This window comes from Balaenoptera acutorostrata, chromosome 7 (assembly GCF_949987535.1).
Source record: "Balaenoptera acutorostrata chromosome 7, mBalAcu1.1, whole genome shotgun sequence".
Taxonomy (NCBI): Eukaryota; Metazoa; Chordata; class Mammalia; order Artiodactyla; family Balaenopteridae; genus Balaenoptera; species Balaenoptera acutorostrata.
The window spans coordinates 42,175,739-42,195,525 of NC_080070.1; the positions used below are offsets into that span (position 1 = coordinate 42,175,739).

The window sequence follows — 19,787 nt, forward strand, 5'->3', positions numbered from 1 at the left end:
TTATAGACAAGGAAACAGATTCAGAGAAGCTGGAGCAATTTGCCAAGCTAAGTGTGTGACCGAGGCAGACATGGAAATGAGCGCTGCCTGACTCTAAAACCAGGCATTTTTTTTCCATACCAGGGCTTGGTAAACCACCACCTGCAGCCCCAGCCCAGCCCACCACCTGTCTTGTCAAATCAGGTTTCACTGGGCCACAGCCACGCTCATCATTACTTATTATCTGTGGCCACTTTCACAGCACCACAGCAGAGCTGATTAGTGACTACAGACACTATATGGTCCACAAAGCCTAAAATATTTATTATCCGGCCCTTAAGAGAAGTTTGCCAACCTCTGCTCTATTCCAAACTGCCCCAAAATAAATACAGAAAATTTAAATGCTGCTCCCTGGGCCCAGAAAGCATTTTTATTTTTCTCTTACCTTCATTTAATACACTTGACACTACTCAGCAAAAACCCTCGTTTGCGTGGACTGGCTTAGGCAGTCCACTCCCCAGCCATGGCAAAACGACAAAGAAAAACCATCTTTAGTTTCCAGTTGTCCTAATTTTAAAGACCTCTGGAGGGTGGAGGGGAAAATCGACAGCCTACATCTGGGTCAATAATTGTCCCTGCCAGGTAAGTCACCAGTTTGTACCCTAACTTCTCGAACTTTTTCTGGGCAAGGCCACTTCTCCCCATGTTCTAACCTTGGAGAGCAGCCCCCAAAGTGATCCCAGTCTCCAGGAAGGTGTCCTGCCTACACATGAGTACTTGGGGTCTTCCTTCCCCAAGACCCCTCTTCAGGCAGACTCCCTCCAATCTTTTGGTCCTTGTGAGCCTTCTGTCATTTTGTTCTGTGTAAAGAACATTCTTGGGAATAAAACTGGTCCAGTCCTGAAGCCCAGCAATGAGAACTGTCCCCCATGAGTCATTTTAAAGCTGGACTGCGTTGGCATCTGTCTTCTCCAAGACAGCCTTTTCTCGCCATTATGAAGATAAATCCATTTAATGGACACCACGGATTGGGGAAATTGCACTTTTTTGTAAGCGCTGACCCTCCTTTTGTGGTATACTGCTGTGGCTTCTTCAGAAACCCTCCACTCGGCTTCAGATCAGCCCCTTCCAGCTCAGCTCTGGAAGGAAGCCCAGAATGACCTCTGGAACCCTACGACACCATCTCAAAGCCACAGACGTTATTCTTTAGGCTGTATAAAAGTGCTCTTTGAAAACCCTGTTAACAGTCTTACAGTTCTGTTAAGGATGCATTTGTTTAATTCTACAGATGAAAGGTAGGAGCCTGAGAATCTTTGATATTGAACATATGAATCATTACAGTCTGGAAGATACTTGCTAAGTACCGTGGGCCACAATACAAATAAGAAACGGTGCCTCCTCTCCAGGAATTTACAATCTAGATGGGGTGAAAGGTACACCAATCACTACCTTAACTGCTTTACAGTGATATGACAAGAATTGCTACAGAGGCCATACTGAAGGCTCAGAAGTGGTGCTGGATGTCTGCTGAGATCAGAGGTTCTTACACTTGAGGGTGCATCGGAATCACCCGGAGCAGCTGTTGAAACACTGATTCCTGGGCCCACTCCTAGAGTTTCTCATTCAGTGGGTCTGGGGTGGGCCGAGAAGTTGCATTTCTAGCAAGTTCCCAGGTGATACAGACGTGGTCTGGGAATACTTTTATAGGAGAAAGCTCTGACATAATTTCATTATCAGAAGGTAAGAGAACTCACATTTGCTGTGATTCTAGTATGTTCCATTTAATGTATCAGGTACTTGGCATGTAATATCTTGAATAGATTTTTCAACAACCCTGTGAACTCTGTACTATGCTTACATAGTAGCATGCATAGTAGTATGCATGCTACTATGTCAATGCTTCCACTTTACATGAGCAAACTAAGGCTTGAGAAGGGGAACTCACATTTGCTAAATATCTACAATGTACCTTAAAGGGTGTTAGGCTTCATCTCATTAACAATAACCTGATAAATCCCAAATGATTCGTTCTCCCAGTTTATAGATGATGCAAATGAGTCTTGGAGGGATTGAGTGTCTTGAGGAAGTCTGCAGCCTGGCTTCAAAATTGTGTGTGCTGAGCTCTAAAGGCTGTGAAACTATCCTGAAACCAGTACCCAACTGTTTGCTGAAAACTACCAACGTGGACTCCAAAAGCATATTTTCTTTAATACCTGAGTCATGCACTGCCTACTTTCTGCCTTTGCTCTTGCCGGCCCCTCTGCCTGGATTCCCCTTTCCTCTTCCTTCACCTCATAACTCCCATTCATCCTTCAAGTCCCAGTGACAATTTTATCTCAACCATGTAGACTTTGCTGACATCCCTCCTTTCCCCAGCTGGACCAGGAATAAAGAGTCCTTTGTATGTGTCCCAACATACTTTATGTTATTGAATCCCATCATACCTCCCATATCCACTGGTAATTTATCATTAGTAACAGAAGAAACAATCCACGGTTTTCATCTTGACCAGCAAAGCCATCCACCATCTGCCCAGCCTTACCTTGCAGTCCCACCTCATTTGTCCAACTAAACGAAACCACCAGCCACTCTTCTCCACCCAGAGCTGTACTCTCCTCCTTCCGAGCCTTGGCTCATGCTGTTTCTCCCACCAAGACTGGCTCCTTCCCTGCACCTCTTTGTGTCCACATCTTGCTTCTCCTTAAGCCCCAGCCAAAGTCCCCGTGCTGTACCCTCAGCCCGCTGGCCCTTGAGAGGGGCTCAGTGAGTATTTGGGGGATAAACGCCTTGCCCTTGCTCCACTGTGACATCACTTCCTCTCTTGGGGGAGGCAAGTACGTGCATGTCTTTCACTTTCCCAGACCAGGAGTTCATTCAGCACAAGCGCTCACTCACAGGGCCTTGTACACTGTAGGTGCTCAAAAACAGTTGTTGAATGAATGGATGGATGATACTGGATAAAGGTGTGGCTCTAAAGGCAGGGTCAAAGAGGTGATGGAGGCTCATTGGATCAGGAGCACATTGCAGTTAACAGCAGTGAAACCAGAGCGTACAGTTAGACCAACAGCATGCTCGATTCTATTCAGGAACCCCCAGCACTTACACCTTTAATCCACTCCAAGGAGCCAAAAGGTTTTCTCCATTTGAAGTACAAGTGTCTTGTGAGACCTCCCACTTCTTTTGTATTTAACATGTGACATTATTACAGCAAACATGTGCTGGGAAGATTCCACAAACACATGGCTCAGACCGCAGGCACGGTTCAGGCCTTGATTAAATAATGTCAATACCAAATTCAGATTCTAAGAATATGTTTTCTCTGAAAACATACTGTAGCAAAGCACATGTTGTAATTAAGCAAAGCACATGTTGTAATTAAGTTTTAAGTTCATTGATTTGCTGATTCCTCTGCAGCACCATCTGTGGGTTTTTCAAACAGTGATTAAAGGTCTGATCACTTCCAAAGAGGACAGAGTTAAGGATGGTGGTTGTGAGAGTCTTGATTTAAATCGCACACATAGAGCATTAACAGAGACTTTATGCCATCAATTCTAATCCTTGTAGAAGCTCCTTTGCAAAGGAACAGAAAACTATTTGACCTATCTGACTATTTTGTCCCTTCTTAAAAAAACAATGACATCTCTCGTGGGGGTCACTGTGCTTGGCACACGGAGTGACCATAGAACAATGGTCAGTGGCCAGTGCCAAGCAAAACTGTGAAGTAGGCAAAACCAGTCTTTGGCTGCTGTTTTATGCTGTATACCTACCACTTGCATCCCTTTCCCTAGGGCCAGGGCCCTCTAGACCTCGTCTCCCTTATCAACCTACTCTTAGGAAATGGGCTATATTTTCTTCAAATTGAAGTGTAAATGATTGCTGGGGATTTAAAGGATTGTTCCACTTATGGATGCTTACATCTAGCAGGGATCGAAGTCTTAAGCTAGAGAAATGGAACACTAACTGGATTTTAAGCATAAGATACAAGTAGGAGCTGCAAAGTTTCCCATACTTACATAGGGGATTATCATCATTTCCATGCAAAGGTACAACCATGAGCATATAAATGAAGATGATTTTTTAAGTTATTTCTTATCAAAACAGCTTTGTTGTTTCTATCCAGCTTCCTTCTCTTATTTTTTCTCCAATCTGGGCAACCTCAGCCCCATAAGCTGGTACTCCTGCATACTTCATTGCATATATTTGTTGAGATCTTTGGTTGAAAGTGACAAGAATCCCATTCAAACCATTTTAAGAAAAGAAAAAAGCTTATGTAACCAAACCAGCAAACGTCAGGGTTGAACTGATTTTGTGGTTGAATATGGCGTCACTGTTATTAACACATTCTTTCACACACACACACACATACACACGCACACACAAACTTTCTTCTGTCTGATTCTACTGGCATTGGTCTCATCATCTTCCACTTTCCCGAATATTAAGGGACAGTCTTACAGGTCTCAGTTTGAGGGGAAAAGAGCATGCTTCAGCTCTGCCTCAAGTCAAGTCAGGAAAGTCTGGGGAAGGATGCTGATTGGTCAGTTCATGTCACATGCCCACTTACTAGCATGATCATTGTGTCTAGTCACATGTAGTCTGGTGACTGTCATCTCTGACACCCCTTAAGAAACACATGAAGAAGGGGAATCACCTGGCCCTCTGGGCTTCTGTCTTCTTATCTACAAAACAAGGGAAGTGGAGATAGCTCTAAAACTCTCTCAGCATTAACCTGATTCTATTTTAAAATCCCTTCTTCATTTTTGGCATTCAAATGGCTATATCTTTGTCTCTCTTACATGTCTTACCTCCCACCAGAAGGTCAAAATAACATTAGGAGATGACAGTTACCTCCTTGGATCAACTCAGAGTTTCTCTAAATGAGGAAAGGGGCAGCTCCTGTGGTGCCCCTCACATGAAACTGCAAAGTGTTATAATTCAGCCTGGACCAAATTTAGCCACCATTTATATATACTGCATGATATGAGATGGTAACAATTTCAAAATTTGTGAAGCATTCCAAGTTTAGCATTTTGCCTGAGTAAATAAAGAAGCAGATCAGGTGGAAGGTCAACTGGAAATTTAGCATTTTGCCTGAGTAAATAAAGAAGCAGATCAGGTGGAGGGTCAACTGGAAATTTACATCTCTGCCGTTATGCTGGGGGCATGAAACAATGTTTATGTAACTGGTTCCAATTCAGATACAGCCCAGGTTCCAAGTGGCTAAGATGTGGTCATTTCCATATTATTTACCTGTTTCCATACCACTGAACAGCCATTCTTTCTGCAAAATCCATGTGATGTCTTCTTCTCTGAAATACCTTCCCCCCCTGCCAGCAGTGTTCATCAGTCCACCTGCTCTGTCGCGTCCACACTTCTGCTGTCATGATCTTTGTCCCTCCTGGCTCTCTTATTAGACCTTTTCGTTCACATTAAGGCAAGGGCCTTAATGTCCCTTATACTGTCCACCCAGTATAGACACATGGTAAGCACTCAGCAACGTTTGCTGTTTTGACGTCACAAATAATGCTTCTCAAGCAAATTTTTGTTAATAGCTTCTATCAGTACAGTCTGATTTATAGTAAGCTAATAACCAGTTGAGTTATACTGAAGAGAGCAACCCAGCCATGGCCCTAGAAACTCCCACGAGTCAGTGGTCTGGAAGACAGTTGCCTTCATGCCTTTATATCACTGTTGTCACCAGCAACCTCTTCTTCACAGGGCAAGCATGGCACGCAGGTCCTCTAGAATAGTGGTGCCTACTGGATAAAGCAGATCCGTAAGTGGATGATACAGATCTGTTATCCTTCACTGTTTCGTCTGAAGTTTCCCGACATGCCTGCCATTAGATTTATTTCTTGTGATAAAATATTGCTTCCCAGATAGCCCCTATGAAAATGCAAATAGGTTACCTAGTAGAGGGTATTCTTACTGTGGACATGGATTCCTAAAGGTCAGAAGCATATAAGGAAAAATGAAGGTTGATATCACTTGAAAATAGATAGACCTCTTTGTCTCGCAGCCACCTATGACTCGTCTTACCCTCGGTTCAGCCATGTTCAGTTGACTAAAGGAAAATGAGGTTGACGTGGGATTCCTGGTTGCACGAGGACACTGCAAGCAATGTGTATGCAGATGACTAAAGAGTGAGGATATCGGGCATCCCTGAGCTGAGGGAACTCATGGGCTTATGGGTTCCCCTGATGCTCAGGTTTTTCTGAAGGCTTATTGGGTTTTGCTACCAAGGAGGACTGACTTTCTTGTTCAGCCTCCCGATGTCTCTAGACCCCAGCAGATCACTGGACAGGTCCTCACATGATAGGACAGCTATAGGAGAGACGTACACTTGGAGAAAGCAACCTGCACCATCAGAGAGGGGGCAGCACCATTAAACAGAGCTCAGCAAGTGCAACGAGCTGTCCCATGTTTGGAGGATATTTCAGCTGTCTAATATGTCCCAAGGTAGTGAGATTTTTCCCATCACCTGGCCATCAGGCAGGTTTGAAAGTTCTGGATTGCCACAGTCTTTTCCATGCTGTAAAACTGTTACTTCTATTACAATAACATTTCATAAAAGTGGCATTTTGGTGGGACTAGTCAGTGAACAATTACTGAAGTATCCACCATGCGTGAATTGTTGAATGAACAAGTGATTAGAAGCCATAGGAGCATACTGAGATCACATTTATAGTGACAGGAGAGGTACCCCAGGGCTGTTCAACACCCAATGTATGCTCTGTCCACCATACGGGTATCTTAGAATTCAACTAGATATCTGTGACCTTGGACACGTTCTCAATCCTTCTCAGTCTCCATTTTCTTACCTTTTTAAAAAAAATTTTATTTTATATTGGAGTATAGTTGATTTACAGTGTTGTGTTGGTTTCAGGCGTACAGCAAAGTGATATAATTATGCATAGTCATATATCTATTCTTTTTCAGATCCTTTTCCCACAGAGTACTGAGTCCATTTTTCTTATCTTTAAAATAGTGTTTAAAAGCACCTACACTACTGTATTGGAAAGAGGATTAAATGAGGTGATGAACAGCAAAGTGCCTAGCACAGAACCTAGCACATAATTGAGGTGCATTTGTGATTTTTTTCTTATTTGTAAATTGCAAACGACCCAAAAATGGTGGTATGGGGGGCAGTATAATACAGTGTTTACAGTCCTAAGTTCAAATCTCAGCTCACCCACCTACCAATCAGCTGTATGATTTTGAACTAGTTAACTTAAGGTTTCGAAGCTTCAGTTTCTTCATATGGAAATGTAAAAGATGATAATATCTACCTCATGGATTTGAGTAGATTAAGAGAAAGAATATATATAAAGCACCTTCCATAGTATCTGGCACACAGTAGGTACGTTATCAAGGGTAACAATTGTTGTCATCAGTAATGTAGAATTAAAAAAAGAAGCAGCAAGATTACAGTCTCTTGGATGCCTCTGTGTGTTTTTTGGTCTTTTCCTGCCCTAGATATTCTGATGAAGATGAATCCACATTAATAGAGGCAATGGTTAATTGCCTCCTTGTGGGCTGGACCTGTCCTAAAGCAGAAAATTACCATATTCTTCTTTCTTGAGGTTTCCAATGGGATATGTCTATTCTAATTCAGTAGACCTCTTTTTTTAGTGCCTGGCTCAAAGAGGCAATACCACATGCACATTTCCAAATACATCATTTGTGTGAACACTCAGGCCTTAACTACATGGGGAAAGCAATCCAGGAGGGGCGGGTGTGGGTATTATTTCACATTCACTTGAACCGGTGCCAACCAAACTTCCACAGTTAATTGTGTCTCAGCGATTTTCTCCTGGAAAAAAATAATGATTATGCAGACTTCTAGCTGTTGCTTGGACTTCTTTCGTTCTTGAATTTGCATTGTTTACAGTCACATAATATATCAAGCAAATGAATATGCATATATCCTCCCACCCCAAGTCTCCCGCGGTCCCCCCCCCCCCATTTCATAGTTAGTCAATCCACCTCCTTCCTTGCGGTTCCAGCGGTACAGGAGAAAATAGAAACTGTACATCATGGTAGTTGACTCTTTGGAAAAGCACTCTTGAAGTTAGGGCTGAGAGTGCAAACTAAAGGGATCAGTGGGTAGGGAACCATTATCTGTGGAAGACTTTTCTGAATGGGTAAGGTCAATCCCCAGGAAAATTATGGTCTTCCTTTAATCTCACAGGTAATGCAGGTGGTGAAGGAGCAGGTTATGAGAGCTCTTACAACCAAGCCTAGCTCCCTGGACCAGTTCAAGAGCAAACTGCAGAACCTGAGCTACACCGAGATCCTGAAAATCCGCCAGTCTGAGAGGATGAACCAGGAAGATTTCCAGTCTCGCCCGATTTTGTAAGTTAACCCTGACCTCTCCCTTCTCAAAGGCTCTGACGCACCATTTCTAGAGTGAAAGCTTATCACGCAGCTGGGCTGTATTGTGAGCTCTTTATGGAAGGCCAACAAAAGAGCTCTACTCAGTTCCTGAAGTCTCAGCAACTCCTTGAGAAAAGCTGGGCAGGGGTGGGCTAGGAGGAGATGGGCACAGGTGCTGGTAGGAGAATCTAAACCGAGAAGTGACCCAGTTACTGACGAGTCCTCTAAGAATTTGCAGCTGAAAAGTTTGAAACCTTTTGTAATACTTGGGACAGTTTTGTTTTGCCCATGAAGCTATATTCTATGTAGGTACCCTTGAGTGGCAAGATGTTCTGCCCCAGCCAGAGTGAGACCTACCAGTAATTAAAGCAATATGAACATTGAAGTATCATGAGTAGGAGGGAGGGAGAGCCAGCTTGAGAGGAAGAGAGAGACCCACTTTCTCCCTGCTCCGTTGGCTCTGCTTTGAGTCAGAACGTCTCATATGGCTCTTGTGACTATCAACCCACAGGCCTAAGGTGGAGAATCAGGGGACCCCTTTTTATAGGACTTTGTATCAGATGCACTTGCAACGGTTGTGTAATTTCATGAATCTCCATCTTTAAGATGTTCTGAACCTTGAACATGAACACTGTTTTAGACTATTTTGTTTGCTTTATCTTTCTTAGTATTGGTCTCTTTATCTTCCCTTGTTCTTTTCTAAGAGCTAGGTCAGCGCTGTTACCTTTATAATTTATAGGGAAGGGAATAGGAAACAGGGTTGGGGGTAAGGAAAGTGTTTGACATTTATTCTTATTGTTCCCTTGGAAGGCTGGACACAGCTTCTTCTGAGCTTTCGATGAAGCCATCTTACATCATAGGTGTCATGAAGTTCATCTTAAACCTTTCTCTCTAATTCTTTTTCTTTCTTCCCCCTTTCTGTTTCTTGCTTTCGTATATTTGACATGTTTAATGATTGGCAATTTGCAAAGCACCTCCTCATGCTATTTCATTTCCTCATACCTGTGTGAGGTAGGCCAATCTCATTCCCATTCGAGGACCAGGATATAGTCTAGAGAAGGGAGGACCTTGTTGACAAGAGGACGAACCAGGACTTGAACTCCAGCCCACTGATCCCTTAGCATATTCTTCATCTACCCTACCGGAGCTCCTTTGCCAAGTGCAAGACTAAGATGAAGTTTTAAAAAGTGCACAGGAAAAAACCATAGCCAAGCTATAGTGTCTACTTTGTGTTTATTTTCAAGCCTTAAGAAGCACCATTAGAAGCTGCAGAGCAGAACTGCAGGCTTTAGTGGGGATGAAGTTAGGCAGCAGGGGAGGGGAAATGCTTCCTCAGGGTCTTCGGCTCGCATCTGCATTAAACTATACCCACACTGGGCAGCAGGCAGCTCTCATGAGAGGCAGAGCTGGGGTTTTGCTTTGGTCCTCAACTAGAAGTTAACAGCCCCATATACCAAGCAGAAAGAACTTCGAATAAATGACTCCTCCGAGATGCAGTTTCTTTCTTTTTTTAAATCTTTTTACTGAAGTATAGTTGATTTACAATGTTGTGTTAGTTTCAGGTGTACAGCAAAGTGATTCAGTTTCAAATAGGTAGATAGATACTTTTTCAGATTCTTTTCCCTTATAGATTACTACAGAATATTGAGTATAGTTCCCTGTGCTATACAGTAGGTCCTTGCTGGTTATCTGTTTCATACATAGCAGTGTGTATATGTTAATCCCAAACTCCTAATTTATCCCTCCCCTTCCCCCTTGGTAACCACAAGTTTGTTTTCTATGTCTGTGGGTCTATGTCTATTTTGTACATAAGTTCACTTATATCATTCATTTCTTTTTAGATTCCACATATAAGTGATTTCATAAGATGTTTGTCTTTCTCTGTTTGGCTAGCTTCACTTAGCATGGTAACCTCTAGGTCCATCCATGTTGCTGCAAATGGTATTATTTCATTTTGTTTATGGCTGAGTAGTATTCCATGGTATGTATACCACATCTTCTTTATCCACTCCTCCGTTGATGGCATTTAGGTTGCTTCCATGTCCTGGCTATTGTAAACAGTGCTGCAGTGAACACTGGGGTGCATGTATCTTTTCAAATTATGGTTTTCTCCGGATATATGCCCAGGAGTGGGATTGCAGGATTATATGGTAGCTCTATTTTAAAATTTTTTACGGAACCTCCATACTGTTCTCCATAGTGGCTGCACCAATTTACATTCCCACTAACAGTGTAGGAGGGTTCCCTTTTCTCCACACCCTCTCCAGCATTTATTATTTGTAGATTTTTTGATGATGGCCATTCTGACCAATGTGAGGTGATACCTGTTGCAGTTTCTGTCTTGCAAGGAGGGACAGTAACACCTTGCCCCATCCCAGGGCCTACAGTACTGAAATGTTGGATATCATAATGTCTGTTTCAGCAGATGTGTGAACACAAGGAGATTTTATTATACTTTTGACAACAATTCTTAAAACCTAAAGGGAGACTTGAGGGGCCACTTAAGTTAAGGCCAAGTGACTCTAAATTAATGTTTGACCATGACTTTTTTCCAAGTAGGACTGTTAACTGCTTGTCAAGTATGAAAACTTTGCTCCTGCTTTGGCTTCATAACTTTACTTCCCAAGGCTCTGCCTGTGACTTTCTGAAGTCTCTTTTCCCTTTATTATAAGAAACTCTTACTTAACGCTTACTATTTAGAGAGAAGCAATGGAAATATTAAGGAAATCTCCTGTTATACGTGACTTTGGCATCACCACTCGGCCACGGGACTGAAAAGCACCACGGTCCACCGGAGCTCTGGGTATAGTTGCAGTAAAGTCATAAAGACTTGTCAGAGCTACAGCATTTCACGGGGGAGGCCATGAACCAGCCTGGTCATTATCCCAGAGCCCTTAAAACAGGCAGGAGGGTACCAGCCTCCAGCTTCTTCTCCAGCGATGCTCTGTCTGTTAGAATGATCTGCTAGACAGGAGCTCACTGTGGGGTTAAATGAAGTCCAAATGCTGTCACAGTGGCTTATAGGATAAGCCCAAGTCAAGAAAGAAAAGGCATAGACCATGTACGATTGTCTTCAGTCATTCATTTATTCATTCATTTAACAAATGTGTATTGAGTGACTCCTACCTGCCAGGCCCAGCCTGAGGTGCTGGGACAGGCAGAGAACCAGAGACACTTGGCTGTCCCTGTGCCAGACTTTAAAGCTGGGGTTTGGAGGGATTATCAGGGACCGTGCTCAGTGCCAGGTGGGAGGAAGCACAGGCGGGTGGGTTGTCACTAGAGCACACAGGAAACGCATCTAACCCAAGCTTGGGGGTTAGGATATTCAAATTTTAGAACTGAAAAGCATCTTTAAGGTCATCCAGTTCAAGCTTTTCATTTTGCAGACAGGGACAGTGGCTTGGCTGGGGCTTGACTGCTGGTGCGGAACCCCGCTGGCCGCCCTCTCCCCATCACCTGACTGCTGCATGCAGCACGGAGGCAAATCTCAGTGCCACGAAGATCCCTTGGGCATGTGTCTTGTTTTTATAAAATGTTTATATTTCCTGAGAAGGAAAATGCAAACTCCAAGTGACCAAATATTTTGGGAGACTGTGTATTCAGTGGGTTGAAGAAACTCTTATTTCTTATTAGCTCTTGACTAATTATTTCAGAAGGAGGTATTTATTATTTTCTACTTAGTGTGACTTTATGGGAAGGATAAGTCCATCCACACAATTAATCCGAGTTAATGGATATAAAAAGTTTGAATAGTCCCAAAATAGGTCATTTGCCATGATGTTAGGGGAAGGGGAGCTGCAGGGACAAACACCAGGGAAGCAGAGAAGCAAAATGTGGGAAATCCAGACCCAGGAGCTAACAGACCTAGGACCAGATTCCAAGGCCATCATTTGCAAATGTGGCCAAGGCCCAATGCAAATGTCCATTTGCATTGAATAATGTCCATTTAGTCAAGTTCTGTCACCCATTCTAAACCTGTTTTTCTTATGTCTAAAAGTGAAGATGATAAAAGTGTCCACATCGTTGGGTTGTTAGGAGGACTCAATGAAGTAGTGCATGAAAAACCCTTAGCATATGCCCCGCACATAACATCCACTCAGAGAAATGATCACCCTTATTATGAGCTGATAGCCAGAACTTAACAAGTGTCACAGTGTCCATATGTAAATGGTAAAACTGACACTGCGAATGTATTTGTTTATACCTCATCTTATCTCAGAATGTACAGTAAAAGTAGATGAGAAAGAAAAAGTAAAAGCAAATAGAGCCAGAAATAAGGCTAATGCCTATCCTGCAAACCTGCATCCTTGCTAAAGATTGGCCACAAGCTTTGCTCACGGCTCTCGTATCTGAAGCCAGTGTTCAGTGCACTTGACAAATACTTATCAAGTGCCTGCCACTTGCCAGGTACTGTCCTGTGTGTTGATAATTCAGCAGTGAAGAGAACAGATACAATTATTACCCTTGTAGTGATTATATTTAACTGGGGAGAAATAGATGATAAACATGGTAAATAAGATTGTAGCATGTTAAAAGAGGATACAGGAATGCTCACTTCAGCAGCACATATACTAAAAGTGGAATAATACAGAGAAGATTGGAATGGCCCCTGTGCAAGGATGCGTGAAGCGTTCCATATTTTTAGCAGATGCAAACTATGACATATAGGATGGATAAACAACAAGGTCCTACTGTATAGCACAGGGAACTATATTCAATATCCCATAATAAACCATAATGGAAAAGAATATGAAAAAGAATATATACAATGGAATCACTTTAATGTACAGCAGAAATTAGCACAACATTGTAAATCAACTGTACTTCAATAAAATAAAATTTTTTTCAAAAGAGGATACAGCAAATAAAAAGCAGAATAAGGGAAATGGAGAGTTTGCGATTTTAAATAAAGTGGCAAGAGTAGATCTCTCTAGTTGGCATGGTGACATTTGAGTAAAGATGTGTGAAGGACTAAGGGAGCAGGCTATGTGTGTATGTGGGAGAAACGATTTCCAGCAGAGACGATCACCAGTGCAAAGGCCCTGAGGTCAGAGTAGGTCTGGGCACTCAATTAGCAACAAGGAGGCAAGTGTGGTTAGAGCAGAACAAGCAATAGGAGGCGAGGCCAGAAGGGTAGCCAGGAGCCTGAATTTGTGGGGCCTTGTTGGGGAACCATTGGCTCAGGGGGCTGGTGTGCTCTGACTTGGGTTTTTAATGATCTCTCTTGCTGTTGTATGGGGAATAGACTCCAAGGAGGCAAGTTTGGAAGCAGAGATATCAGTGAGGAAGTTATTTCAATAATCCAAGCAAGAGGTGATAAGAAGTGATTAGAGTCTCTATCATAGATTATATAGATTTTGAAGATAAGAAGCAAAGGTATTTACTGATCAATTAGATGCAGGGTATAAGAGAAGGATGAACTCAGATTTTGGGCCTGAACAACTAAAGGACAGAGTGAGTGGAGCAGGCTTGGACAAGGGGATCAAGAGTTCAGTTTTGGACCTGTCAAGTTTGAGGCATCTGCGAGATATCCAAATAGACAGCTGGATTGATGAGTTTGGAGTTTGGCCGAGAGGTCTAGGTTAGAATTATAAATTTGGACATAGTCATCAGAAAGTTGGTGTTTAAAGTCATGAGTCTGAAATATAAAGACCAAAAGAGGCGCAAGGAATGACCTTGGGGGCCCTGTAGTAAGACAGAAACAGATCAATTTCTATGAAATAGACACTGTTACTCAGCCCAAAGTCTCCCCAGAGCCCTTGTAGATCAGGGATTGGCAAACTATAGCTCTTAGGCCAAAACTGACCCACTATCCGTTTTTGTAAATAGAGTTTTATTGGAACACAGCCACGCTCCTTTGTTCACATGCTGTCAACTGCTTTCACTCTACCATGGCAGAGCTGAGTAGTTGCAACAGAGTGTATGACCCACAAAGTCTGGAACATTTACCATCTGGCCTTTTACAGAAAAAGTTTGCCAACCTCTGTTCTAGAGGAACACCAGATGGCAGCTCAGCAGGGCAGACCCCAGGTCCAGGAAGAGTCTCACTAGTCTAGTGGCGCTGTCTGCCCTCTGCACATGGCACTGGCCTCATTGGGCCTGGACTTGGGATTCTCTTCCGGAAAAAGTGTTAGAATTTGAATTGCTCTTCACACACTCGTTTATTCTCCCTCCTTTACTCTTCCTCCTTTTATTTATTTACAGGGCTTTTAGATAGAATTCGGGGAATATTTATCAAAGCAAAGCCAGTGAACCCATGACCTTGACCTCATGAGCCCCAAGCTGAGAATTTCAAAACCCAATTCCAGCCCATGGTTATTACCTGGATTACCCCAGAGGTCATATCTCATTCACAGAGACACCATATAGGGATTACATATGTTTTCCTAATATGAGTGAGTTCGGTAACTACTGAGTCCATTTGCAGGGAAAGAAGAGGATATAACTTAGGGGAAAAAAAAAATCTGCTCCATTTCCTGCATTGCTTAATCATGTTTTGGAGTCCTTTGGGGTTCATAACAAGAAAAGGTAACTATTGTAGCAGCAGATCCACTTATTCTGATAGTCTGTCTCTGAAGATGGTTCATAATGGAGTGTGTCATGATGAGCACATCTGGGTCTTACACTAAAAATCATAAATCATCAAGTACTTTCAATTATTTCCTCCTTTTGGTCCTTGTCTCTGCATCTTCATCTCCATTTTAGTAACTAAACTCTAGCCTAGTAAAACTATTATTTAAAGATACATCTCTAACCTAAGACTTGATGAAATTCCCAGATTCTCTCTCCCATGATTTCCCCGTCGCCCCAACTCGGAAGCCAGGAGTGGTGATTTATTGTTGTGTGCAACTGCCCTGGCAATTCCCCACCTTCTTCTCCATTCGGAGCAGGGTTCATCAAAGCTGCAATTTGCGAGTCCATTCTACAAAAGCTGAACGCTGATAATAGATAGTTTTAGTTATCTGAAAGCCTGAGATGAGACCCTGTGAGACCCACACTGGAAAAGCAAATGCAAGTAAAGCAAATGCACCAAGCTGTACCTCTGGGGCTGAATCTTCACATCAGGCTTTATAAATAGTCAGTTGGAACAGTATCAAATGACAGGGCATTTGAGGCCATTTAAGTCCAAAATATGTATTAACAGCTTTCTAGAATACCTTGTTAGATGGCCAAATCCTTTTATATCACTTTTTATTCTTTTCTTTTTTTTTTTTTCTCATGGGTAAATAGATGCAGTTTGCACAAGAAACACTTGAGTTGGTACCCCTATTCAGGGCTTCACCTCTGTAAACTCTTTCCCATTTGTGAGATGGGAATGATGATATTAATACCTGTTCCCAAAAGTTGGCATTTTTTTGGTGGGGAGGAGGAAAGGGGTGTTAAATGAGCTAAAATTGCATAGTACACTACCTGGCTCATAGCACACACTTACCAAGTGTCTGTGCCTTCTGCACCTGGAAACAACACCATGTGAAGACAGATTGCCTGCAAACCAGAGCAAGCCCAGAGTTAAGGCTGAAACTGACGAAAATGTGAGCCTTGACTGCAGTGTAATATGGGCACAAGGAATGTTTGGCTTGAGGAAAGAAGAGAATATTATCAAAGAAAATTCAGTAACACCTTGCATTCCTGCCCAATGCTTACAGCTAACTTACACTCACACTGTCTCCTTTGGGACAGGAAAAATTCTTATTCCCATTTTACAGATGAGGAAACTGAGACTTACAGGAGCTACCTGAAATGCCAATCATGGGCAGAGCCTAGACTGAGGTCCTAGCCTTCTGAGTTTGGGTCAGTGCTTTCAGCACTGCTCTGAGGGCTGGACTCTGGGTCTTTCTATACATCCTCAAGTAGAACAACTCTAGCTTTACTAGACTCAAATGCTAGGGCACTACATAAAATTTCACATGATAAAAAATCTCTGCTCTTGAAATAAAAGATTTAAAACCCATTGCACTCTATTATCATACCTTTACAGCATAGTACATCTAAACCTAAATTACATTGTATTAGCCTGAGACAAGATGCAAATAATCCTTAATTTCTCCTCTCATTATCCCAATCTCTGTGGGCTACAATCTGGGTCGATGTGTTGTTCCCAGTTGTAAGTGACAGAATCCAAAGCAAAATGTGGTCCTGTACTTTGCCTGATACTGTGTTTGCTGTGGAATAGTTATCGTGTGGTTGTCCAACATTCCTGTTTGGTCAGATCACAAATGCAGTCTAGGAGTTTATCTGCTGTAGGGGGGCAGAATATGACCAGAGGTTCATTGTCTCAGCAGAGCTGAGTGAATTTTTCTGTAAATTTATATCTGTGGCTTTGTAAAACAAGAGAAGAAATTTCTTGGGAGACCTTGGTCTAGAAAAACGTCACTGAAGTGATTGGTGCTCTTGTGGGTATCTGTAAATGTCAGAGAACCTATAGTGTTATTAGAATAGGTAACCATTTCCACTGATGCTTAATAAATGATTCTCTAAAGCACCCACTCGGGAGTATCGGGTTGTTCATGAAAAGTTGCAGCTTGCACTCGCCTGCCCCATCTGCCTGTGGTGCCCTTTCAGCCAAGTGCTGTTCTCAAGGCGCGCTGTGGAATATGTGTTTATCCTTTCACAGGGAACTAAAGGAGAAGATTCAGCCAGAAATCTTGGAGTTGATCAAACAACAGCGCCTGAACCGCCTCGTGGAAGGGACCTGCTTTAGGAAACTCAACTGCCGGCGGAGGCAAGGTATTGTTTGGGGCCACTCCAGACCCAGCAAGGAAGAACAGTGGCCTGCCCCCTGGGGAATCACGTGGGCACGGGTGTTGGTTTAAGGGTAGGCTATGCGGCATTGTACTCAGGACAGGACTAGCAGTCCAGGTAAGTTCTGATTTCCCATGTATACCCAGGGAGCATCAAAATCTAGAATCACCAGGAGACCCGTGGAACTGAAGAGCCACCTGGGCCATTTCGTGCCTCAAGTCTGCCAGTAGTGGTTCAACAACAGCTAACGTTATTGAGAGCTTACCAGGCTCTCACTTTACCTATGTTAATGAATTTCATCTTCCCAGTAACCCTATGAAGTAGCTACTGTGATTACGCCCAGTTTACAGATACGGAAACTAAGGCAGTGAGGTGCGAAGTAACTTGCTCAGAGTCACAGAAGAGCAGGGATTTATACTCCAGCAGCTCTATGGCTCTAACTTTTAATGATTCACTATGCTATCAGGAGAGCTGGCACCCACTGTTGGATTTGACCTTGAACTTTTCAGCATGGATGGCCCTTATTTTCAAATCCCCACACTGATTCTCTTCCAAGTCAGAATTATTTTATTTGTAGATGTAAGTAACAGTGAACCAAGGTGGGATAGAATCAATTTTCATAATCTTGCAAGACAAATTTCTGAATTGTCTCTATAAACTTTAATCCCAAAATATCAAGTTAAAATGGATGCCATTAGACTAGTTCCAATAGGTGGAAAGAATTTCCAGCTGTTTCTTAGCCAGGGAAGTTAAAGTCCCTTGATTGCTTTCTTGACACACTGCTCATTGCAAAGTACTCATATCATACTGTCCTGGAAACAAATAGTCAGAAAATAAAATTGAAAGATAAGATTGGGGGAGAGGTGAAGAGATTGGGGAACAGTCAGGAACAAGCATAAGCATTAGCAACTGTACCAAGAACAAACATCAGTTATGGCCTCAGAGAAACCCTGGCAGATATTTTTGAAACCCGATGGATGCCCTGTTCCGACACAGACCTCGCCCACTAATGACAAACATCACTTCATGTTTATGCTGAGCCCATCCTCCCAGCCATTTACTTTTAATGGCTTTGTGCTGAATATTGAGTAAATTCAACGTATTTCGAATGTAAGCATTAAAAATCATATTAAGGAATGTCCAAAGGCAGAACTTCCTTGACGAATGAAAATGCAGGTTATTCCCAGAGGATAAGAAACCATGACAATGAGCTTCAGGCTGGGCCTCAGGGGAGGACAATGGGCAGAGTAAGAAAGGGCCGAGTTACAGCTGGGACTGACAAAGGCTCACGTTAGGAAGAAGGAACTCATCTCTCCCATTCAGCCGTTGGAGGACTGGTTCACCCCCTCCTTCCCCACTGCATTCCTTGCATTTGGGCACCTTCATCAGAGTGAATGCTGTTCTAAGAAGATAGTGTGGCACAGTGAGGAAAACAAGAGCCCTGGAGCAGATGAAGTGGGTACCTTCCTACCTCTGTCCCTGTCCAGCTCTGTGACTTTGAGCAGTTTCCCCATCTGAAATGGGGTTAACAATGTCTGCCTCCTAAAGTTATTGTGAGGAGGAAAAGTGGTCATGAATGCAGCTCTTAGAAAGCAGCTTTAAAAAAGGGGGGTGGTAGCTACTGTTTTATTCTGGACGATCCTGTAGAGAAGAACAGTGAGCTGTGGGTGAGTATACTTGGTTCTAAGCTTCTCAATTCTGTAGTTACAGAGTTAACCACCTGGGTGTTTTTATGCAGAACACGTGACCTCTCAGGGCCACAATTTCTCATCTGTTAAGTGGAAGAATAGGACTACATGATCTATTAGTTCAGTTAGCCAGATTGCCTACTATATGCTCTGATCTCCTCATTGCCTTTGGCAAAATCAATATTAAGGATATATTGCCCATGTAAGATGATTTATAAAGTTTTTATTTAGCTGACATTGGGCAAAAGGCAGAGAAGTGGGGGGAGGAGAGAGGTGGCAAATAGACACATGCCACCAAATGCCTCCGCTCATGCCTAGCTAGAATCCTTCGGAACCTAATTCAGAGAACCCCGTTTGACCTTCCAGTCTACTCCACCACGAGACTTCCCTTTCTAGGCTGAAATGGGTAGATTCTACTTGAATAATCCTGTTTCTAGATGTCCTAATTACAGTGTTTTGGCTAAAGAAATGTTAGTCCCAAATATGCCACTTTTTCCAGTTTTCTAAAAATGAATTACCTACTGAACAAAAAATATTAGCATCTAGATTATAAATTTATTAGTTAAACTCCCTAGGGAGCACGACCATCTGTGTTTAGTATAAAATCATCCTTCCAAGTGAAGGAAGGCTTTTTGGTGTTTGGTAAATGGATCTAAACTCTGGTGACTTGCTCTGTGTGCTTAAAAATAGGGATTCAAAGCAGACTGTGCTGAAATTGGTTTCCTATCACCCCATCAAAACATTCCAATTAGATTTACCCACATTAATGAGGACATGGTGTAAAATCATTTTAATCCCTTCGAGAAAGGTGAGCTCTCAGACAGGAGCAGCCGCAAGCCATCCCAGGTTAAAGAACAAGCACATGCGCAAAGAGCCCTTGCGTGACCACACTCCCTCTAAACTTGTCCAACAGTGAGTCAAACACAGATGAGTGGATTTAAGTATTAACTTTACAGGGGAAAATAGGAAAGAGCTTCCTGTCTCACAGAATTGGGAAGGAGA

General features: G+C 42.7%; 1 protein-coding gene and 1 pseudogene across 7 annotated transcripts in view; both read left to right on the forward strand.

Moving 5' to 3' along the window:
- ELMO1 (engulfment and cell motility 1) overlaps positions 1 to 19,787 on the forward strand; it is a 556,794-nt gene that overhangs the window by 505,061 nt on the left and 31,946 nt on the right. For all 7 annotated transcript variants that reach the window (XM_007195081.3, XM_007195082.3, XM_057549627.1 and 4 more), the window contains 2 exons: positions 8,171 to 8,334; positions 16,970 to 17,082. In XM_007195081.3, the coding sequence (XP_007195143.1) occupies positions 8,171 to 8,334; positions 16,970 to 17,082 (277 nt within the window). The remainder of the gene's footprint in view (positions 1 to 8,170; positions 8,335 to 16,969; positions 17,083 to 19,787) is intronic.
- LOC114235635 (U6 spliceosomal RNA) lies at positions 12,903 to 12,998 on the forward strand (annotated as a pseudogene).